At 33.9% G+C, this 26,479-nt stretch overlaps 1 protein-coding gene across 1 annotated transcript; it reads left to right on the top strand.

Moving 5' to 3' along the window:
• The first annotated feature begins 1,074 nt into the window (after positions 1 to 1,074).
• LOC102809318 (tubulin polyglutamylase TTLL11-like) lies at positions 1,075 to 26,366 on the top strand. The gene is made up of 6 exons (XM_085492534.1): positions 1,075 to 1,429; positions 7,674 to 7,779; positions 15,735 to 16,438; positions 17,203 to 17,411; positions 18,537 to 18,800; positions 20,612 to 26,366. Exons 1-6 carry the CDS (start codon positions 1,187 to 1,189, stop codon positions 20,946 to 20,948), a joined length of 1,863 nt encoding a protein of 620 aa, XP_085348660.1. The 5' UTR covers positions 1,075 to 1,186; the 3' UTR covers positions 20,949 to 26,366.
• The last annotated feature ends 113 nt before the right edge of the window (positions 26,367 to 26,479 follow it).

The raw sequence follows: 26,479 nt of genomic DNA, 5'->3' as shown, positions 1-26,479 counted from the left end.
ACTATGGAGGCGCTCTATGACACATTGCGCCGTCGGAGTCCCGAGTACGAGAACTAAACACGAGAAGAAATAAAGACGTGCTTTCTCGTCTGACATAACTGACCTGCAAATTGGGCTACTTTGCGGTCCTGTGTTGTTGTCCTGTGGATTATACCGACGACAAATGACTTTCTCTTCAATACGACGTATTCTTGAATAACAACTCGATATCAATGAAATTTTGTCAGCATATTTTGTAGTGGTGCAAGTTAAAATAAAATTACTGAATTTGTGGTGGATTTTGTAGTTTTGTCAATTGACAATGTCACCATGCCCCGTATTATCATTGATCAATGGTCTCAGTTGACGACACTCCGAGTATTTTAATCGGGATATCCCCATGGCAACGGTTACATCCAGATTGGCTATAGGGCGGAATAACCACGACACTCCAGATAGGTAGGTGAAGGTCAATTCGGGACATTTTATTTAATGAATGTGTTACGCGTCACTAATTTATAGTAAATATGGTGTTGTAAGGTGCCATAATTAACCAGTACAATGTTGCCCTCAGGGGAAAACCAAACAAACAAACACTGACCGACTGAACTGCACTAATTACATTGTCAACAATTCCACTTTCTCCCTCCATTCATGGCGGGCAAATATTTATTGTTACCACTCAGCTCCGAACAGATATTTGATCTTCTGACTCACCAGAAGTCAATCTGTTCAGAAATAACCTGTTGTTTTGTTTAGTTTTTTTGTCGCCGGGATATGGAACGGACGAAACGATTTGCCTACTCTTGCAGGGTTACCTGGGCTCATGAGCGATGCGCGTTTTACAGTGATTTTACACATTACTTATTTCACTTTGTGAGAGAAACGAAAATTAAATCTTATGTAAAATGTTCTGCGTCGGTAATATAAATGTCAATAACGTCAAATTATTGTAATTTTGGACAAGTTTAATACACAATAATTAAAAAAATTGGTCAATTAACGCGTAAATTTAGAAAAATCTTGTATTTTATGGCGGTTATCCCTCCCCTCCCCTTGACAGAGTGGACAAGTCTAAACACTGTTGACAAAACAACATGGCGGTTTCTCGTCTGCAGCACCACGGTTAATGGAAATTGGTGCTATTAATCTTCAAAAATCAAAGAAATGACACGCGGATCAGCGAGTCAACATCGAAGGAAGAAAGATGAACGCCACGTTTGCTATGAAAGCTGGTGGGAAACTAGAACCGATCATTCCACGGCGGTCGAAAACTCCGAAATCACACACACCCGACGACGGCGGCGGCGACCGGTGTATGCATAGCCCGCATAGATCGAGAAGACGACGGAGGCCAAAGAATCCGATCACTGTCGATACGTGTAAAGCCAAATCGTCACTGGAAGTCGTACGTCTTGCTTTGAAAGAGTTAGGATGGAGCTGGAAAGAGGTGCGTACTACAAATCAATCGCCAAAGGCATTTATTTCCTCTGATTTCCGGTTTAATTCGTTTGATTTCCACTAATAATCGCAGTTTATATTCTTACGGATACAAATGACAAATGCCGTTTATTTAATCGGTTTATACATTGGCGCCAACAAAAAAAATTAACTTAGCGTGATTAATGTCATTAATATTTTAAAGTGATATGTTGAAAGTGCATTTGATATAGCCTTATAGTTTGAATGATTAAACTATTGATATTAATCAAAATAAATGTTCGTTTAATCAGTGGATTTCCAAAGTAGGGCCCAGTTAGCAACATATCTTCAATTACTGTAACAAATTAATTATTCACTAGTTTTTAATTGCACTATGTTCGTTAGTAAGTGAAATTCGCTAAAAAAAAATCCTGTGAGCATGTAAAATAACAATAGAAATCATTTGTTCTCTGCCAAATTAACTTAAAACCCAGTGAATATGCTAAAATCATCAAAATAATAAAAATGCCAGTGAAAATAAATGGTGTTACAGTATATTATATATGTAACTCTGAATATGTTCGTTGGTTGGACATATCCTTGCTAACTCCAGTAAATACATGTAGCTTTATTTAAGTTCTAGATAACAAAATGGCTTATAGTAATTTACAAAGCCTTTTTCTTAATCATGCCAGACAGATAAAGAATGTAATCAGAAATATTTTCCGGCATAGGAGGGAAAATTTATGCAATTCTGTGCAATACAGTGGAGAATGAGTTTAAGGTTTGTTATTATGCAAATTTTAGGTTACTTGATGAGACTGCATAAATATACATGTGTGGCACAACGAGTACCGCTCTTTAAATACAACATCAGGCCTTCATGAACTGAAATTGCTACATGTCCAAATTCCTCATGGACATTGAAATAGAATTTATTGCTATTTATAAGCAGGAAACCAGAATATGAGGTTTTCACACAAAGACAGCATGAAAAAAACTGACATTTGGCAATGTGGTACATTGTATATTGATTAACATATAATACATCAAACCAGCTTAACTAGGTTTAGAATTTCAGCTCATTCACTTCCAATTGAAAAGTTGAGATATCAAGGAATACCTCCAGAAGAAAGAATTTGTACACTATGTGATCTAGGGGCAGTGAAACTCATGCATTCATGGACTGTGAAAATATTGAAATTAAGAATAGTCGTATACAATTTCTAAATATGGTTTCAGTTTATGATGAAAAAATTCAAGAATTATCCAAGGATAACTTACTTAAAAAATTATTTACCTCAAATGATAGTTTCATTGTTAACAGTCTCGAAAAATTTGTTCATCAAATTATAATGTCTAACAATATCTAAATTTTATTTTTGTTTCTTATTACATGTACTACTGATATTTTATATTTCTTTGCTTACTTATTATTTTATTTGTTATTGATGTTTGTTACTTGTTGTTGTATGTTTATTGACCATAGATAATGTAATTCAATGCATTATTTCGTGCCAAATAAAATATACTATACTATACTATACTATAATGGAGGGCCCTGCAAACACATAGTGCCTGACTGCGTACTTTGCAGTATTTGTGTGATAACCTTTTTATTATACATCTTTTCACCACTTATAGTATTAGATAAATGAGAGGTAACTGCCAAAAAAAAAATGCTGATGCAGTAGCAAGGTTTCCATCACATGCTAAGGTACTGATGCAACTAATGAAAACAAAGCAAAGTTTTTGAATGTGACGTCAAAAACTTAGAATGCATTCAGTGTAGTTTACCAAAGGGAAATTCAAACATTAGAACAAGTTGGAACGATATATTTGATTTTTGTGCTAGATGTAAATTATTGTATTGTTTTTTGTGGCTGTTCTATTCCTGCGAAGTCTTGAGGATTGTGTGGCTGTTTTATTTCCGCAATGTCTTGAGCAGGGAAAGGAGGGGATTGCAAATGACTCCTACATAGTACTGAATTAGTTCAAGTCAGTGAGAGCGAAAATAGGAAAACAGCATTTTGCTAAATGGAATATTTTTCAGTGAAATTTATTCAGGGGAATCACTCTGACATAGTTTTGCAAATTTTTTTCTTTGCAACCGCTCACCGATTATGGAATATTGAACATCTGTATTGGCAACAAATGAGTGTTTAGTGGTCTTCAAAATGTCCTCCCACAAATAATTTGTCAAGTGTTTGGCCAAGTTACTAGCTTTGTTTTAATAGCAAACACTACACCTAACAACCATAGTTTGAATATTGTGAAGGGTATCTGTGAGATAACTGAATTGATTGCATTCAATGGAGACTGAGTTGCTTAAAGGTTGCTTTCTACATAACCCACAGTTAAATGTACACCCTCCTGAAATTTTGGACATTTTTTTTCAACGCAAAATAAAAGTTTCTTTTGTCTCCCAACAATGGTGACTTTTTGTCCATAGGCATTGTGGCATTTTGACCTTATGCTACAATGACCTTTTATCCTAAAGCAATAGAGATGTGACTGTCAATGCAAGTGGTATCATATCAGATTGGACAAGTGTATTGCAAGCAATTTAGGGTCTTAGAAGTAAAACTGAACAAAAGAACATATTCAACTGATCAAAATAGATTCTTGGCTCACCAGCATTGATGTCTGCGTCCTTGATACACCAGCAGTTTGTATCATATACCTTACAGAAGTTATTATCGAAGTAATGGTTCAAAAATGTGTTTATGTTGACTGAAATAGCAAAGAGGAAAAAAAATAGTCATTCTCACAAAATATGCATCTTGTAATTTCTCTGAGATTCAAGATTCAAATTTAAAAAAAAAAAATTGAGTAACTTTTGGTATACTTTTAATGCATTTCTGGCTCATTTAATTTGACTTAAGTGGAAATCAATGTGCTGCAGAATTCACTTGACAAACACAGCAACTGTAACTATGGTGACAAAGCCAGCCTGGTATTTTAGAAGTGGAGTGACCCCCCCCCCCCCCAAAAAAAAAAAGATGCAGAAGGTCAGAATAGAGACTTTTCTTTGGTGTGATTTAATGAACAAAATTGAAGGGGTTGTCATATTTGGTTAGAGAGATGCATAATCTGTTCCTCTTCACCATGGATGTACTAAGAACACCAACCTAACACACCCCCCCACCGCCAATCTACATTCCTGTCACCAATCATTATCCCCCCCTCCCCTTTACGCCCTTTAAATTTTCACTCCCCTATGTCTGTCTCCCAATGTAATTTGTTCACGTTGATCTGTATAAAGTCATCTGAAAAATAATAGTTTTTTTTAGCTTGGTAACCGTGCAGGTCAAAGTTCAATCTATAGTTAATGAAGCATCTTAAGCACACATAAACCACTCAGAACATTACAATCTGTTTACAGTCTACTACATTTACACCTGTTAGTTTAACCTTGTAACAACCTGTAAGGTCAATATCTTACTATTCCATATCAAATATTCATATTTGAGGTATATATTTGTGCAAAATATTTTGCCAGGATTATAACTACAAATATAATTTGGTACATATACAAAAAGTGTATGTGTCCAATATTTTACCTGGGATCATAGTAATAATGTAGGTTTATATGTATTATTACACACACTATGTGCTCAGTTGTTTACCCAGGAAAATGGTATTTATTGTAAAACTATTTATTTTCACTGATGTTTTGAGCGTGTATTCACTAGGTTTTAATTTCATGAATTTGTTCCAAAAAAAAAGCTTAATTGTTATTTTACCTATCAATTTTCAAGAATTCCCTTATCAGCAAAAATAAAACGCACTGAATAATTAAATGTATTTACAGTATGTACCTTCATATTTCAATTTTATTTGGTGAGTTGGGGGTTTGTACGTCTCTAAGTGCCCAAATATACCCATTATTTCATAGGGGAGGGGTTATATGTACCCATTATATTTCACCTAGTGGAAATAGTATGTTTATATGTACCCATTATATTTCACCTAGTGGAAATAGTAGGTTTATATGTACCCATTATATTTCACCTAGTTGAAATAGTAGGTTCATATGTACCCATTATATTTCACCTAGTGGAAATAGTAGGTTTATATGTACCCATTATATTTCACCTAGTGGAAATAGTAGGTTTATATGTACCCATTATATTTCACCTAGTTGAAATAGTAGGTTCATATGTACCCATTATATTTCACCTAGTGGAAATAGTAGGTTTATATGTACCCATTATATTTCACCTAGTGGAAATAGTAGGTTTATATGTACCCATTATATTTCACCTAGTTGAAATAGTAGGTTCATATGTACCCATTATATTTCACCTAGGGGGAAATAGTAGGTTTATATGTACTCATTATATTTCACCTAGTGGAAATAGTAGGTTTATATGTACCCATTATATTTCACCTAGTGGAAATAGTAGGTTTACATGTACCCATTATATTTCACCTAGTGGAAATAGTATGTTTATATGTACCCATTATATTTCACCTAGTGGAAATAGTAGGTTTATATGTACCCATTATATTTCACCTAGTGGAGATAGTAGGTTTATATGTACCCATTATATTTCACCTAGTGGAAATAGTAGGTTTACATGTACCCATTATATTTCACCTAGTGGAAATAGTAGGTTTATATGTACCCATTATTTTTCACCTAGTGGAAATAGTAGGTTTATATGTACCCATTATATTTCACCTAGTGGAAATAGTAGGTTTATATGTACCCATTATTTTTCACCTAGTGGAAATAGTAGGTTTATATGTACCCATTATATTTCACCTAGTGGAAATAGTAGGTTTACATGTACCCATTATATTTCACCTAGTGGAAATAGTAGGTTTACATGTACCCATTATATTTCACCTAGTGGAAATAGTAGGATTATATGTACCCATTATATTTCACCTAGTGGAAATAGTAGGTTTACATGTACCCATTATATTTCACCTAGTGGAAATAGTAGGTTTACATGTACCCATTATATTTCACCTAGTGGAAATAGTAGATTTATATGTACCCATTATTTTTCACCTAGTGGAAATAGTAGGTTTATATGTACCCATTATATTTCACCTAGTGGAAATAGTAGATTTATATGTACCCATTATTTTTCACCTAGTGGAGATAGTAGGTTTATATGTACCCATTATATTTCACCCAGTGGAAATAGTAGGTCTATATGTACCCATTATATTTCACCTAGTGGAAATAGTAGGTTTATATGTACCCATTATATTTCACCTAGTGGAAATAGTAGGTTTATATGTACCCATTATATTTCACCTAGTGGAAATAGTAGGATTATATGTACCCATTATATTTCACCTAGTGGAAATAGTAGGTTATATCCACTAACCATCGATACCCACTAACCATTCATCCTGGAAACCCTTGTGCTTCATTTGAATCCAAAGATTATTTCATAACGTCTATTACCCATGAGTCATTGCAGTTTTCTTTCAATCACCTACCAATGCATTCCTCAATTATTTTTTATTGATCATCATTTGAAGTTCATAAAACATTCAATATTTGATCTAAAATATACTTATTCTACATGTAAGCCATAAATGAGTTTTAAAAGCAAGTGACACTATAGGCATTATCAAAAATAGTGACCATAGACTGTATACTATTTGTTGTAAATCACAACGACAGAGGAATGAAGCAAGGCTGAGATGTCATGATCTTTAAGGCAAGCTGACATTAATAGCCATTGGTATCACTGCATAGGTGAAATAGTAGGCAGTATATTTTGATTGTTGCTGTGAAGGTACATATCTGACAAACTATGTGACTAGAAAACAATTCTTGCACTCAATTTGAGACCGACGGTCAGGGATTATTCACATGAACAAATAATACAGTTTTCATCCCTTTGAATACCAAAGTCAATCTTCATATTTTACAATGTCAGTTAGTTATGCTAGAATCTTGGTTCCAACAACTTCTCAAAAAAATGGAGAAATTGTATTTTTAGGATTTTTTCAGCAAAAATGTAATTGTACTGTGATAATATTTGTCAAATTGTAATTTTTGTGCTTATGTTCATAGTTATCGTAGTTGTCAATCAGTTTTTATATTTGGTTGCCCAAATGACAAAAGTGGTTGTCCAAGACAGTCACCAATTTTGATCACTGCTAAGACACCATGCATTGCTCGTTTGCCGACTCAGCAATAGATTTTAAACTAACTCTCCTAGTAACATACTTAGTCTTCCAAAAACATAATATTCTTTATATTATTACTTGTATGAAACTTTACTACTTATGATTTGCAGGTTCCATATGGACGCAAGTCTGGTTGTGATATCTATTGGCATTCAGCATATTTCCATGATTCAGATGAACCTGGATTATATAATGCCAAAGTTAATAAATTCCCAGGTAAGAATATATTTTAAAAAAAGTTGGAGGTCAATTTGATTTTTGAAATCAATGTGAGCATATATTTTATTTATTAATCTGAAAAATGAGATTTTAACTGATATGCAAATTAACATGTATATGTTTTTCTGGGTCTTACTATATACACATAACATTACCAGAGTTAGACCCCAGTGAGAACACTGCAACACTTGGATGCATCTGATCATAACATTACCAGAGTTAGACCCCAGTGAGAACACTGCAATACTTGGATGCATCTGATCATAACATTACCAGAGTTAGACCCCAGTGAGAACACTGCAACACTTGGATGCATCTGATCATAACATTACCAGAGTTAGACCCCGGTGAGAACACTGCAATACTTGGATGCATCTGATCATAACATTACCAGAGTTAGACCCCAGTGAGAACACTGCAACACTTGGATGCATCTGATCATAACATTACCAGAGTTAGACCCCAGTGAGAACACTGCAATACTTGGATGCATCTGATCATAACATTACCAGAGTTAGACCCCAGTGAGAACACTGCAATACTTGGATGCATCTGATCATAACATTACCAGAGTTAGACCCCAGTGAGAACACTGCAACACTTGGATGCATCTGATCATAACATTACCAGAGTTAGACCCCAGTGAGAACACTGCAACACTTGGATGCATCTGATCATAACATTACCAGAGTTAGACCCCAGTGAGAACACTGCAACACTTGGATGCATCTGATCATAACATTACCAGAGTTAGACCCCAGTGAGAACACTGCAACACTTGGATGCATCTGATCATAACATTATCAGAGTTAGACCCCGGTGAGAACACTGCAATACTTGGATGCATCTGATCTTAACAATACCAGAGTTAGACCCCGGTGAGAACACTGCAATACTTGGATGCATCTGATCATAACATTACCAGAGTTAGACCCCGGTGAGAACACTGCAATACTTGGATGCATCTGATCATAACATTACCAGAGTTAGACCCCGGTGAGAACGCTGCAATACTTGGATGCAGTTGATCATAACATTACCAGAGTTAGACCCCAGTGAGAACACTGCAACACTTGGATGCATCTGATCATAACATTACCAGAGTTAGACCCCGGTGAGAACACTGCAATACTTGGATGCATCTGATCATAACATTACCAGAGTTAGACCCCGGTGAGAACACTGCAATACTTGGATGCATCTGATCATAACATTACCAGAGTTAGACCCTGGTGAGAACACTGCAATAATTGGATGCATCTGATCATAACATTACCAGAGTTAGACCCCGGTGAGAACACTGCAATACTTGGATGCATCTGATCATAACATTACCAGAGTTAGACCCCGGTGAGAACACTGCAACACTTGGATGCATCTGATCATAACATTACCAGAGTTAGACCCCAGTGAGAACACTGCAACACTTGAATGCATCTGATCATAACATTACCAGAGTTAGACCCCGGTGAGAACACTGCAACACTTGGATGCATCTGATCATAACATTATCTGAGTTAGACCCCGGTGAGAACACTGCAATACTTGGATGCATCTGATCATAACATTACCAGAGTTAGACCCCGGTGAGAACACTGCAATACTTGGATGCATCTGATCATAACATTACCAGAGTTAGACCCCGGTGAGAACACTGCAATACTTGGATGCATCTGATCATAACATTACCAGAGTTAGACCCCGGTGAGAACGCTGCAATACTTGGATGCAGTTGATCATAACATTACCAGAGTTAGACCCCAGTGAGAACACTGCAACACTTGGATGCATCTGATCATAACATTACCAGAGTTAGACCCCGGTGAGAACACTGCAATACTTGGATGCATCTGATCATAACATTACCTGAGTTAGACCCCGGTGAGAACACTGCAATACTTGGATGCATCTGATCATAACATTACCAGAGTTAGACCCTGGTGAGAACACTGCAATAATTGGATGCATCTGATCATAACATTACCAGAGTTAGACCCCGGTGAGAACACTGCAATACTTGGATGCATCTGATCATAACATTACCAGAGTTAGACCCCGGTGAGAACACTGCAACACTTGGATGCATCTGATCATAACATTACCAGAGTTAGACCCCAGTGAGAACACTGCAACACTTGAATGCATCTGATCATAACATTACCAGAGTTAGACCCCGGTGAGAACACTGCAACACTTGAATGCATCTGATCATAACATTACCAGAGTTAGACCCCGGTGAGAACACTGCAATACTTGGATGCATCTGATCATAACATTACCAGAGTTAGACCCCGGTGAGAACACTGCAACACTTGAATGCATCTGATCATAACATTACAAGAGTTAGACCCCGGTGAGAACACTGCAACACTTGGATGCATCTGATAATAACATTACCAAAAAGTTATAGTGATGATTTTTCAAAGTTTTAAAGATTGGTATCACATTTGGTGTGTATACCAGTAACTATATTTTCAAAAGACCTGAAGAAAAATGGATGCCATTGATATATTTATTCAACTTAAAATGCGGTGATCCTCACACAGCGCGTGTTCGAATTTCATGTAAATAAACAATGTATTGTACACGTGTTGTATACGTCGCTATAAGTCCCATATCGAACAGGACGCGGCGTGTCGACTACCGCCTTATAATCTTTGCAAAATGCCAGAAATTACCAGTTAAAATTTTGAAATGGTTGCCAATGTGTAGTACAACACTACATTTAAGGAGTTAACATCAAAATTGATTTACCATAAAAATAATCTCTTCAAACCAATTATTGTTTTGCTCAATGTCTTGCTCATAATGTTAAAATTAAAGGTGAGATATGAGGGATCTTTGTCTGTCAGTGATGATTACTGATACATGTGCAATAATTTGAGTAATTTTAATTCCAAGACTATCAAACTTGAGTATATTATTGTACAGTTTGGTCGTAACCTAGCTCCCAAGCTGACTTTTCATAAAAACTTATAATATTTTAAGTCAGTAACATTGCCATAAATAATTTTCTTATTTTGTTTATTGCATCTTTGGAAATTGATATTTCTTTCAGTATATAGCATATCAATGCAAATATAATATATCAAGTTAGTAAGAAGATTTTTAAAAGAAGTTAAAATCAAGTGTTTTTTTTGTGTTGTTGGAATGCCATGAAGATGAAATGTGCGACATGCTTAATTGTTTTTTTGTGTTATTTTCATTAAAAATTGAAATTTGTCAATATTTGTTTTAATTTCTTTTGGGAGTATCATATGTGAGAACAAATCTTGTCATAATGTCATGTATTTTGAACAAACTTTGAGTAAATCTTCTTCATTTTCTACTTTATGCGTATTACAATGTAGACAAATTAGATCTTGTAATGTTGTTTTGGGGCCTCTGTATCTGCCTGTTTCTTATACCAATCATCCTGAATTTGGTTAAACTTATTTTTTATTTAGTATTTATGCCAGTCGATAAATATTGTTCATAACAATCATCTTGCTTAAACTTGGAATATGTAATTCAGATTGATGGTTCAACGTTAATTTCAGCTTTAATTATGACAAATACTTTACCTTGAGGAATGAAAGAAACACTACAACACTTGCAAAGAATCATCTAGCAAGATTTCAACTTTTTTTTGACCCAATTATTCAAATCAATGTGACAAATAGAAAGACTTTTACTGGAATCAAGTTCACCAAGAAATACAGTTCGATTTATTTCACTGTAAGGCAAGGACTGTTGTTCAACTCCTTGGCACCAATCCAAATATATTAAGATACAAGCCGAAAGCATTTTGAAATGAAATATGTTAGAAACCAGGTTACGCCCTACAGCAATAATAATTTGACTACCGGTATTTGTCAGGCAAGTCAATGTATTGTTAACAAAACATGAAATTTTTGAATAGGGTGTGCTGAACGAGAAAGCATTGTGGTTAGTTCTATCAGGAATAAAAACAACTATAGGTGTGAACTGCATATGCAGACAGGTACAGACACCATTAAAAATAACACAAAGGCACTCGGCCGTAAATAATGCATTGTTCAGTAGCAATGCAGACATCTTGGTTGAAAAGGAATTTAAGACAACGAACAGAATTGACACCAAAATAAAATATTGGTGGTCATGTAGTCAATTAATTTTGAGTCCATTATTATAACAGCTATTCACTGTGATGTTTATGTATTGGCAATTAATTAAACTTATTTTATGGATAATTAATACAATACCAATATTGACACCAAAATCAAATATTGGTGGTCATGTGGTCAATTAATTTTGAGTCCATTATTATAACAGCTATTCACTGTGATGTTTATGTATTGGCAATTAATTAAACTTATTTTATGGATAATTAATACAATACCAATATTGACACCAAATCAAATATTGTTGGTCATGTGGTCAATTGATTTTGAGTTCATTACTCTAACGACTATTCATCATAATGTTTATGTTTCTGAAATAAATTAAAGCATGAGGTTAACTTTGTTTGATAGATAATTATCGTGACAGCTTGTATGTCACGTCATGTAGTTTATTGAGCATGCACATACCCTCACCCTCGAACATAAAAAACTGCCTCGAGACATGTCTCTCGGTTGCTATGGTAAACACAAAGGTTCTTATTATGGACACTCTGTTGTATCAGAACGTAAGTGAGGTTATTGATTGGAATTACTACTTTAGGGGATAAGTTGCATTGTTATATATCAACAATAGCAGTGATTGCTGGGAATTACTCCTGAATACTAGTAATACACATTGTATGTAGTCATGACTGATTGTTGTCATGTATTATCTCTTAATTTGCTACAAGGTATAAGTACCAGCACAGCACAGTGTACATTGTTACAAATCTACTAAATAGTTGCCATTATCATGCAAGTCCAATTCTTGTGGATGTTTACTTAATGAACTTCAAATTCATGTGAACTCTTCAGTATTTATTACACCTACTTGGGACATGCAGTCTACGTTTAATAACAATTCTTCCGAAAATTTGGCTGCTATGCTTATATGTACATCCACACGTGTATCTCAGACATGCGTGCATTTAGCTTGTTTAAAACTATGAATAGTAATAGACAGACTAGCAATGTGGCATTGACTTTCATATAATGCATGCCACGTTTGTTTTTAGTTATTAACTTTTTAATCACATGAATAATTCAATGAAGTTGCACACTTATGGAAGATCTTGAGATATACAATATACTTTAACATATTCTTGTGGGATGCATGCTGCAAAAGATTCCTCTGAGACATTACTAGTGATGCATGAGAGGTCACAGTTGTCTAGGCATCAACTTGTGTATATTTTCAATATATTTGCCTTATATACCAATCATCATCTGGCAATCAGAACCAGAAATAGAAATGAACGTTTTCTTTCATGTGGGTATCCGATGTTCATTCAAAACTACCACAGAAACAACAAAGTTGCCAAACAAGTAAACATTGTCGGTGTACAAACCTTCAAGGAAAAAGTTGGAAAATGCATCTGGCAAAAGTCAAAATCTCTAGAAATATTAACTTATTATATATATATTATATATTATATATCGTGGCTGATTTTCATAGCAATCGCATCGTGGCTGTTTTCATAGCGATCGCATCGCGGCTGATTTAAGCTGGACATATGGCAGTACCTTTTAATCATAACAAATCTGTCATGTACGTATTCACAATGGCACATGGAATCTTGATGATCTTTATTTTGCATATTGGATTCAAAATGGCCTAGTGATGGTTGTTTTATTTTACTGAATGCTATTTCGGAGCCTGTCCCTTGAATGCCTTGAACTTTCACACAAACTTCATACATCATGTCACATGTATGCACATGCCTTTGTTTTATTATCCAATTAAAGATACTGTAGAATACTTTATTTTCTATTGGAATTAATTTTCACTGCGGGAATGATCCAGTGAAAATAGAATCCAGCGGATATACAGTTGTTCCTATATTTGATCAGTGAAATCAGTGAAAATAAATTCCATACAAAACAACCAGAAAGTCTTTTCAGTGAAAATTAATTCCACCTAAAATAAAGTATTTTACAGTAGCCAGATGCCATTCATTTTAAACCTTAAAAATGATCTTGGTATGACAATGACAACGTAGTATTCAATCCTGGTGTATACATTTGTGAATGACATTTTGGTTTTTTATTAGGATTCAAAATCATGCATTTCCACCATTCAGTGAAACAAAGTTTACTGATTCACACTATCTTCTCAATTTTACATTATGTTCATGAATAGGCATCAGCGATTTTGGAAAACTTAATTTGATTCAGGTGACTGGTAAGACTGAAACATTCCGAAAATGAATTTTAAATCAGATCAAAGAAAGCTTAGAAAGAACTCCTGTGTCCTGAGAGTATTGAAGACACATTAAAAATGAATTCAAAATTACTTGTACTTGAGATATTGATGGAATAGCTGAAAACCAATTATGTAAATCAGGTAACTGATATGAACAGATTTAAGTGTAAAACTAATAAGGTCTGCACAATGTACCAAGTTTCATTGAAATGTGATTAGAACCCAAAAAATATTAATTATTATGCTAATTAGAGAGTTAATATGAACAGATTTTTACCCAAAATTAATCAGACTGTCTATTGTCCTAGAGCATTTATGTACCAAGTTTTATTCAAATGTGATGATCAATACTTGAGATATCAGTATTAATTATGTTAATTAATTGATTAAAAATATACATATTTACCAAAAACTAATATGGTGTATAGTCCTAGGTTCATTGAAATGTGATGGGTACTCTTTAAAAGTTTCATTGAAATCCAATGAGTGGTTTGTAGACATCAGTGCAACAGCCATAGAACAGCAAAAAATTAACTAATTATGCAAATTAGGTAATTAATAGGCACAATTATTTATCCCAAAATTAATCAGGTCTCTGCATAGTCCTAGAAAATGTAGCAAGTCTCATTGAAATGTGATGATTAGATGATTAGTACTTGAGATATCAGGTGAAAAGCTGAAAATTAACTAATTATGCTAATAAGGTGATTAATATGCACAAATATTTACCCAAAAACTAATTAGGTCTCTGCACAGTCCTCAAGTAACTATGTACCAAGTTTCATTGAAATGTGATCATTACTACTCGAAATATCAAAAGCTGAAATTTAATTAATTATGCAAATTAGGTAATTAATATGTACTGATATTACCCTAAACACTACCAGGTCTGTGCAGTGTCATATGACATCTATGTACCAAGTTTTATTGAAATGTTATGACTAGTACTTGAGATATCAGTGGAAAAGCCGAAAATTGATTAATCATTATGTAAATTAGGTTATTAATAATATTAACAGATTTTTACCCAAAACTAATCAAATCTGCACATTAGTTCAGAGCATCCATGTGCCAAGTTTCATTGAAATCCAGTGAGTGGTTCTTCAAATATCAGTGGAACAGTCATGGAACAGCTTGAAAACAGTTAATTATCATTCAAATTAGATAATTAATATTCATAGATTTTTACCCAAAACTAATCAAATCTGCGCACTAGTTCAGAGCATCTATGTACCAGGTTTCACCAAAATTTGATTAGTGGTTCTTGAGATAACGGTGGAACAAAATAAGTTACATACATACATACAGACATACAGACAGGGTAACTGCAAGGACTCCCTTTTGTGCTTTGCACACGGGAGTCGAAAACTTATGAAACATAACATTGATATGCACTAGGTATTTTCTGTGACTCAAATAAATTGACAACATTTTTCGCAACTACAAGATTGCCCGTATGCCGATTCATCGTATGTGGACGAAGCTTTGGATCAGTGATGTATTGTACAAATATATGCTGTACTTCAATGGTACACAAAATCTCCCAAAAAGTCATGAGTTGAAATGACTTTGCATCTTATTACTTATCACAAGATAATGTACGTTTTTCAATTTTTTTTCAATCTTAGGAATGGTGGAAATTGTTCGAAAAGTATCATTAACGAGAATCATGGGTCAAATGAGAAATCTGTTTCCTGATGAGTATGATTTTTATCCTCGATCATGGATTCTACCCGACCAGTACCACCACTTTGCAGCAGAAGTTGCGAGCATGGCCAAAGAAACCCCGAAACAGAAACGTTTTTTCATCGTCAAACCAGATGACGGGGCACAAGGAGAAGGAATCTATTTACTAAACAATCCTCAGTCGATTACATCAATTGGGATGGTTCGTTCGGCAGTCGTACAGGAATATATCTCAAATCCATTGCTAGTGGAGCGCAAGAAATTTGATTTGAGAATCTATGTGGTGCTGACGAGTCTAGATCCATTGAAATTCTACCTATGCAAAGAGGGAATGGCCAGGTTCTGTACTGAACAATACCAAGCTCCGTCCATGAAGAATTTACATCATACGTATATGCATTTAACGAACTATAGTTTGAACAAACATAGCGATAATTTCATTCATGCTGATAACGTTGCCAAAGGTAGCAAACGAACCATGACCAGTATGTGGGCTTTGCTCCAGGAGAAAGGAGTCGATATTTCCCAGTTATGTAAAGATATTGAGAAGGTCATCTGTAAAACAATCCTTGCGTTAATACCAGAGTTGAAGGTACAAATGCATGCAGAGCTGTCGTCAGGAAAGTCAATGCCATCGTGTTTTCAGGTATTAAAATTCAAATTTACTACCTTTTATTTCTTTATTTAAAGACAAAACTTAATGACATATTTTGTCTTTATTTGTTTTGTTTTTTTCAAGGGTTCATTCATAAATTACTAATTGTAAGGGGGAAAACTTTTTCACAAATCTTATTCACATTAATTAAATTGTAATATTAAACCAGTGAGTTGACACTTTTTTTTGCCCATCATTTCGGCTATCTGTCGTTAAATAATTAAATTGCTAAATATTGCATTTCAACTAATTATTTAATCGTTTCACCACCAGTTCCCCCTTTTCATCACAAATTCACAAAATAGTCCTGTTTATAGTCTGCATTTTCATTCAGAAGATTGGGGCAAAAATAGCCAAATTTTTTAGTAAAAACTGAAAATTTACTTAAATTTTGTCTGTTGGCTCAAAAATTAGGGTTCATTTCCAGAAACTGTCGGTCCATGCTACATATAGTATGTGTAAACAACAATTGCTTGTTCTCACAAAATCCGAACATGTGTTTGCATGTGGATACATGTATCATAACATTTTAACATAAAATAAAAACATATTATGTAAACACAAGAATGCTTTTATTATTAATATTATAAGCTTTTCATATTGAAAACTGTTATTGGTTTCTCAAATGAACCAGATAGAAATTAGCTGAAATTAGGATCTCTCAGCTTGATTAAGTTTTCAAATCAAATCGAATTTTAAAATAAAAATTTAAAAAAACATATTTATAATAATATCATATCATTTCTGTTATTCAGATTTTAGGTTTAGATATATTATTAAGCTCAGATTTAAAGCCATATCTACTGGAGATCAATGCTAATCCGAGCTACAGATTAGACTACGATCACGAAGTTGCTCCCGGTGTATACGAGAACTTGATCAGTCCAGTAGATGAAGAGATCAAGATACCACTCGTCAAAGATACTTTGCGACTAGTTAAACCAGTGAGAAGAATTACTACAAAGTAAGTGCAGAAACTCTTTGTTAATAATATCATACACTGTTGGAAAATATTTATTTTATTTATTTATTAAACTGTAAAATACTTTTGCTTGGAATTTATTTTTCGCTAATTTCATTGATTCAGTTAAAATGAAGTGTTTTAACAGTATTCAAAACAAGAACAGCACATTCTGGCCAGGTCTGATTTCACAGTGGGTCCTAACATAGTCCAATGACTTCACAATACAGAACAAATAATAATAATAAAAAAAACATTGAAATATGTATGTAAACAAAATTCAGTAATAGAAAAACAGCAAAAATACATCAAATAGTCAATATTATTTTTTATATATTCACATATTTTTTATGAAATCTTGATGATCTATATCTTTGGGTTTACCTTGATTGAATTTGGTGTTGAAACCACAATGTTCAATAATTCACTCATTGAGATTCACTGGTAGTTTATTTCATTCAATCATTAGCTATAATTATTACTTCTGTACTGACTAAGTCTAAGATTAACAAGTCCATGTCCCGGTAACTACTCTAAACTGCTTTAATTATTGAAGAAACAAATTTTCACAAATCTGAGAAAATCATAAAATTTGGCAGCGCTGAAAATTTCTATGGGTTCCTACATACAACACGGAGTGTCATCAACTAAAGCACGGAGTGTCATCAACTAAAGCACGGAGTGTCATCAACTAAAGCACGGAGTGTCATCAAACTAATTTGAAAAAGTAAACTCTTTTAGTAGCAGACTTCCTATGTTTTTACAATTATTTTGTTTAAATATCAGTTATCCAAATTACAAATTCTAATATTTCTATATTAAAGGGTGGTGGTCGTCGCACAGTGCGTCTTCAAATTTCCCATATTGACTTAATTTAATTAATTGATTAATTAATATTTAATTAATGTAATTAATTAATGACTTCCTACCAGGTTAATAGCATAGTTTTGTGCGTCACAACAAATCTCTGCAGTGATGCATCATATATCGACTAAGAGGACACTATATTTGTGGATATTAAAATCGAAAAAAGAAAAATTCATTTACCATCGTTGGTTGTTGTTTCATTGATTCAAACTTTTTGTTTTGTAAATACTATATTTTGTTTTGTTGTCTCTGATTATTTAGGAGTGCCTCTATATCAGCAAGACCAAACAGTACTGACCCCGATGAAATCACAGTTGAAGTGTCACAACTGGATTTAGATGAAAATAAATCACCGAGGCATCGGAAACAAAAGGAATCCTGTCTGGAAGAGTTATTCCCTGCCAAATATGGAGAACAATACGAATTTGTGAGGATCCTGGAGAGGATCGCGTTTCTTTTTAATCACTTCTTGGGAGTACGAGGAGGATTGAGAATGGGAGCGACAGGTTTCAGAACATTTACAAGGTTTGTAATTTGAGGTTACCTTTGTGAGTGCCATTGTCAACTTTTGGCACTATCAACAAAACGATTTTGTAAAGTCTGCTCCTTCCACAAAATATGTTGATGAAAAGAACTTTTTGATCACAAAATGTGAAAAAAAATTCTCTGAGTTTTGGACAGGGAAAATATCTTAAAGGGTTAATATGAGAATATCAGGAATTCTGATACGAGGGGTCTATTTTCTCGCTATGTTTATCGTGTGTGAGTTATATCATTATAAAAGTATGTATTCTGGCACACAAAATAAAAAATCCTCCAAACTTCATAACGTGGCAGATCTGAAAGTATCAAAAGCACTTACACTTACATGATGCATACATTTCAAGTGAAGCGTAGATCCAGCGAGAAAAAGTTTTCTAGGAACCAGGAGTACTCTGATGTGCTTGTACATTTTGTAATTTTCGCTGATAAGTAAAATATGCTAAATATGTAAAATAACAATAAAACTCATTAAATGGTTCATTTATGAAAAGTTGAATATGTAAAATAACAATAAAACTCATTGTTTTTCTAACAAATTTGTCAAATTAAAACACGGTGAATATGCTCAAGATAACAAAATAGTGAAAATAAATGGTTTTACAGTACTCATACTGAGTCTGGACCACTCTTCACTATGATGTATCAAGAAGGTGCACACAAAACTTTTAAAATGGTTCATTTATGAAAAGTTGAGTTACTGGAATAGCTATGAATTCAAGCATTTCGGAACCGGATCTCGGCTGTTTACAGATGGATTTTGTTCAAACTTGGTACATACATTTGACATTATAGGACGATGATGCGCCTGTCATTTTGTTTTTCAAATCGCATCAAATTGACTGACTGGCAGCCATTTTGTTTTAATGAATGCGTTTCTAGTGCTATCTCTGCAATGTTTTGACTGATTATGTTTAAATTTTATATAGTCATTATACATCATGACATAGATATACAGATGTATTGATTTAATGATCCAATTAAAAATGGCCGAATGGTAGGCATTTTTGTGCTAAAAAATCATCAAAAAATTAAGCATTTCTGGCATTCTAGAACCATATCTTGGTCTTTTATGGATGGATTTTGTTCAAATTTGGTACATACATCAGGCATTATGGGTTCCTGATACACTTGATTTTGTTTTTCAAATCAGATTCAAAATAGCTGATTGGTGGCCATTTTGTTTTAATGAATGCGGTTCTTACATGCATTGACTGATTATGTTCAAATTTTATATATTCATTATAAATTATGTCATTAGTTGTATTGGTTTGACTATCCGATAAAAAAAATGGTTGCCCGATGGCCATTTTGTTTTAATTAATTATTTTCCGGAGCAATATCTCTCAATATGGACAAGTACTATCAGATAGAAGATGACTGAATGTCAGTCATTTTGTTTAACAAGTTTTAAATAAGATAATTTATTAATTTTATTTATATTTATATTTATAGAATTCATCTCAAACAATGTATTGCGCAGCTAGATGCAAAACTAATTACTAAGTCTCAAACTTTCTCTAGCTTTGAGGATTTTTACTTGTCACGTAGCCTGACACTAGTATGAGTCACGATGTAAGCGATTGCAAATCTGTATGCTGTCAGGACAGGGGTGTGGGGGATCAGAAAGTGATAAACTCAGGTGTGTGTTTTTAATCTGAAGAGGAAACTCAAATGGTTGTCTAGTTTTCAAACCTCAAAGTTTCAATAAACTTCATAGAGCTTAAATTTATATCTCCTCATTGTTAATTAAATAAAAGTTATTTTTACAACCATGATTGCACTTTTATTTGCAGGAGATGTAAACTGTGTACGTTTGGATTAAGCACTGCTTCTGTAGACATTCTATTTATAGACATGGTTAGGAAATGGAATGCCATGAACCCTGATGGAATATCAGGACTCTGCTTTGATGGATTTGTTGAAGCCTTCTCTGTTATCGCCTACCGCAAATTTCGCGGCATCACTCTGCAGGAAAAGGTGGTATCTCTGCTCGATCTGTGCGAGTGTCACCTTAATGCCGGCATTGTCTGGCCACCGCAACGTAGACCGCGTGTACGCAGACTGCCTCGTGTACAAGACAGCAATGAATACTTGAAAGTACGTAAGCAGATGCAAGGTCTGGAGAATTAATAGTAGCTGGGAATAAAAACATTCCATGTATTCATTGATATTATTGAGCATCATTTTGTGGTTTCAGGTTTGTTTTTCACAATCTACATTTATATAGGTCCAAGCAATGTCTCCTTCAATAACCCAGAAAAATGAATTCTTATCAGAATATTGTAAACCACTTTTTGTTAAGAAATATTTTGTTTCATGAATGTTTAATATGGGAAATATTTATATATTTCAAATGACAATTGAAAAAAAATTGACCAATCACGATTTAGCAGATACATATCATCTCTATATAATATCTTACGCTTACATGGCAGTAAATTGTCCAATGATTGAACCGAAAACCACAAGGAATCATGGGTAATTATAGCCATCGCCAGTGAAGCCTTGAAATATTTTATAAATTTTCATAAAAGCTATTTATGCCTTCATGAAATTGAGTGTATCGGTCATATCTCATTATAGATTCACTGAATATTTACAATTATTTAAATTTGATCATTGCCAGAATTTTCCTGCCTATTTTTTCAGTGAAATTTCATGTGACGTAACGCGAAGGTTTATTGGATCGGCAATGGTCTAGAGTCACGTTCCATGGTAAAATAACACGGTAGAGGATTGAAAACGGCAAAAAGTGTCATCACCTCATTTCTGACACTTACGACAATGTCACATAGCAACTAATCAAAATACTAAACACCACTAATACAAACCAATATTACTAATTTGTATTATTCTTTTAAACGAGTTTAAACTTATCAGTTGGTCAGCCATGTACGTGCTATCCTTTCATTTTTTCTACTTTGAGTGGAAATTTGTATGCACAAAGTTTTCAGGTATAATAAGTAGCCCATGCAGCAGAGAGAGAGATGCCATCAAAATAGTTAATTTTACGATGTGCGTACTAATAACAATAGTTAAGACCTAGCATAGACTCAGGGTCTATGGACCTAGAATGAAAGTATAATCCATATTTTTTTTATATCTTAACTGTAAAAAATGCAAATTCAAACATTCCATCTCCGATACATTTTACGAGAATGGCACTTATTTGCTCCTGAAATTAGAAGCTTGTTCGGTTTGGTTTTTATTAAATCTGACAATCACACAATTGTGTGCATATGCTTGGATCTACCGCTGGAATCCTCATATTGGCTAAAATAGTAAAAACAACATCCTTTGTACAATTATAATAAATAGTAAACACATTTTGCATCTGTTATGCAACTAAACATACTATACTAACATTTCTGAATGTAATTTCTATACAAATATGAAAATAAACGCATATATTGATATAAGTAGATAGAGTTTGAAATTAAAACAATAATGACCCATTTTTAAATTGAAACATTAATAAGGTGGTTACTTATTAATAGTGTATATATTAGCTTTTAAACAAAGATTTTTGTATATTGGCTGTTAGTAATATTAAAACATACTGTAGACAGTGAAGGAGTCAATATCAGCTACAGTTTTGATATTTTCTTTGTACCGACCCAAAATGACCTTTGTGATACCAAAATAATATACAAAAGGGAAATATGCACATATGTACATGTAAACAACACCTAGACAGCTAGATATGTACATGTAAACAACACCTAGACAACTGGATACATGTATGTACATGTAAACAACACCTAGACAACTAAATATGTACATGCAAACAACACCTAGACAACTGGATACATGTATGTACATGCAAACAACAGCTAGATATGTACATGTAAACAACACCTAGACAGCTAGATATGTACATGCAAACAACACCTAGACAGCTAGATATGTACATGTAAACAACACCTAGACAGCTAGATATGTACATGCAAACAACACCTAGACAGCTAGATGTGTACATGCAAACAACACCTAGACAGCTAGATATGTACATGTAAACAACACCTAGACAGCTAGATATGTACATGCAAACAACACCTAGACAGCTAGATATGTACATGTAAACAACACCTAGACAACTGGATACACACATGTAAACAGGACCTAGACAACTGGATATGCACATGTAAACAGGACCTAGACAACTGGATACATGTATGTACATGTAAACAACACCTAGACAGCTAGATATGTACATGCAAACAACACCTAGACAACTGGATACATGTATGTACATGCAAACAGCACCTAGACAGCTAAATATGTACATGCAAACAACACCTAGACAACTGGATACATGTATGTACATGCAAACAACAGCTAGATATGTACATGTAAACAACACCTAGACAACTGGATACATGTATGTACATGTAAACAACACCTAGACAGCTAAATATGTACATGCAAACAACACCTAGACAACTGGATACATGTATGTACATGTAAACAACACCTAGACAGCTAGATATGTACATGCAAACAACACCTAGACAGCTAGATATGTACATGCAAACAACACCTAGACAGCTAGATATGTACATGCAAACAACACCTAAACAACTGGATACATGTATGTACATGCAAACAACAGCTAGATATGTACATGTAAACAACACCTAGACAACTGGATACATGTATGTACATGTAAACAACACCTAGACAGCTAGATATGTACATGCAAATAACACCTAGACAGCTAGATATGTACATGTAAACAACACCTAGACAGCTAAATATGTACATGCAAATAACAGCTAGATATGTACATGTAAACAACACCTAGACAGCTAAATATGTACATGCAAACAACACCTAGACAACTGGATACATGCAAACAACAGCTAGATATGTACATGTAAACAACACCTAGACAACTGGATACATGTATGTACATGTAAACAACACCTAGACAACTAAATATGTACATGCAAACAACACCTAGACAACTGGATACATGTATGTACATGCAAACAACAGCTAGATATGTACATGTAAACAACACCTAGACAGCTAGATATGTACATGCAAACAACACCTAGACAACTGCATACATGTATGTACATGCAAATAACACCTAGACAGCTAGATATGTACATGCAAACAACACCTAGACAGCTAAATATGTACATGCAAACAACACCTAGACAGCTAGATATGTACATGCAAACAACACCTAGACAACTGGAACTGGATACATGTATGTATGTACATGCAAACAACACCTAGACAGCTAGATATGTACATGTAAACAGGACCTAGACAACTTAAATCAATAGATTTAAAACATCACTTAATGTTTAATACAAAAATATTCACTGCTACAACATTCTGCAATTTTCTCTTTCAAAATTGTGATTGCCATTCATATTATTCCATTAGTTAACACGATTGTGTTTTTTTATATATTATGTTTCTGAAAACAATTTTTGAAGCGTTCAGTTTCTGGTGACTATTTGGATGTCAAAAAATTGTTTAATTTTTGTTTTCTTTTGAGTTACTCCATTCAAAATTACACACATTACAGGGCCAGATATGCAAATACAAGCCAGGAAAAACTCAGAATAGAGCTGATAGGTTGCAGTGATATACTATAGGATGGATCACATAAACCACACTACCGTTACAGCGAGCCAGCAAACACAGATTTAATTCTAATTGGCCTTTGTGACTTCCTTTTGAAAGGAGCAGGAAACTAATAAATAATTTAGACTTCTCATGCATGTAAAAAAATGTGACCCATTAATGTTAATGATTGTAAAAGTCAGACAAGGTCATCACTAAGGAACTACTTTATATTGAGTGAATAGGCTAGAAATCACTAGCAAGTGAATGTGAAACATGCACTTAAATTTTGTTTGCATGTCAGAAACATTTTACAGAGTCATCACTACTTGGGGGCGGGGGGGCATATTCGATATGGGTCCCAAACATTGTGCTGTCAATTACATTGTATTTATAGTAGAAATTAAACCGGGGGAGTCATCACCTGCGCATGTTTCAGATGGCCATTGCGTGTCATTGTTTACAAACAAGCCTCTACCTGTGAGCCTTTGCGTTTTTAGCGTGTGTTATCATCGCTTGGAACTCAATTCCCATATGTGCACAGGTGACGACCCTCTCGCTTTAAGTGTGAGCTGTTTGACAACTACCACCGACTCTAAGTTGAGCATTTTGATTAAAAGCTTTCATTTTAATTAGAAAATAAGGCTGTTACTTTAATGCATGCCTGTGTCGCTCCTACGTTGTTGTATTAAAAACTTTATACTTTAGAAATTTTTTTAAAAACCTGTAATTACACATTAATACTATTCACACTTATATTTTACCTATCAGGAACATACTAATTAATCAGGTGACAAAATATGCAAATTTTAAGGAATTACATTTATTCAGTGATTGTCTTTGATATCAATGTGGTGGTGTTCCACTTGTTTATATGCTGCTTCCAATGCCTAGCTATGATGCTAGTAATATCTTAATATCAATTGCAAGTTTTCATTTAGCTACAAACAATAGCTGACTGTCACGATATATTACTAGTACTGTGCCTAGTACCATGGTGTGGTGCGCAAGGTGTTGAAAACCCACATAGAATCTAGAATAGTTTATAATTTCTAGTTACATTATTCCATTTTACCTCGTTCGGCAAGTATCAGGGAAAGAAATTCAAAATTTTGTAGCCATGAAATCTTACTGTAGTACTTTAGGCAGAAGTTTTACAGTAACTTTTCTATAGTTCTTAAGAAAAAATCATGAACAATTCTGGCAATGAAACATATCACACAGTGTAAGTGCGCCATCTATAGTTGTATGCTGTTCATTACTTTGTTTTTTTGTCAATAGAGGTCACACTTACTTCAGTTTTGTAAATCTGCCAAAATTTAATTAAGTCTTATTTTTACATATTAACAATGTTAACGGATGTAATACTATATATGGTTTGTTTTGTTTTATTTTATCTCACTACTGAGATGGTTATATCGGTGTGGTTTGTGCAATATATTTTTATTATAGATACTTCACAAAATTTGTAAATTTCAACAAATAATTTATCTATTTTTCAACTGCATGTACAAGGTGTTCACTATCCAGATAATTCAATTTTTTCTGAGGAAACAAATTCTACAAGTCTGCTAGCCAGGATAATTTGTTTTTTTCTACTGAAACATTTTTGTTTTTCAATCCAGGTCTGCCAGAATTGAATAACATTTTTTTTTCCAGAAATTATTTATGTATTCATGTTGTGCAGGTATTAATACAAATGTTTTGTGATGTAAAAATTATATCAAAAATATGATTCAAAACATGTTGTTGTAGCAACTGTTTGTGTTATATTAATTCTATTTTTAATTCTCGTCTACGCTAAAACTGTAAGGAAACTCTGAGGAAATAATGAGGAATAAAATATTTTCAGAAAAGATAAAATATATATTTAGATAAAGCTTTATTATTCATATTTATGAAGCTGTGTTGGTGGTTATGAATGGGTGAAGGGATCGTTATGAATAAAACATTGTATGCAAATTGGTTTTTGTTTGGTCATTTATAGCAGTGGGACCCTTTGATTGTGTCTTCATCCTGCAAGCCCTATTTTAACATTGACTTGACCAGATAAGGGTTAAACTGAAATTACTCTTGTC

Source organism: Saccoglossus kowalevskii, chromosome 17, assembly GCF_978046115.1.
Source record: "Saccoglossus kowalevskii chromosome 17, keSacKowa6.1, whole genome shotgun sequence".
Taxonomy (NCBI): Eukaryota; Metazoa; Hemichordata; class Enteropneusta; family Harrimaniidae; genus Saccoglossus; species Saccoglossus kowalevskii.
The sequence above is the reverse complement of the archived record's forward strand: the minus strand, read 5'-3'. Positions and strand labels throughout refer to the sequence as shown.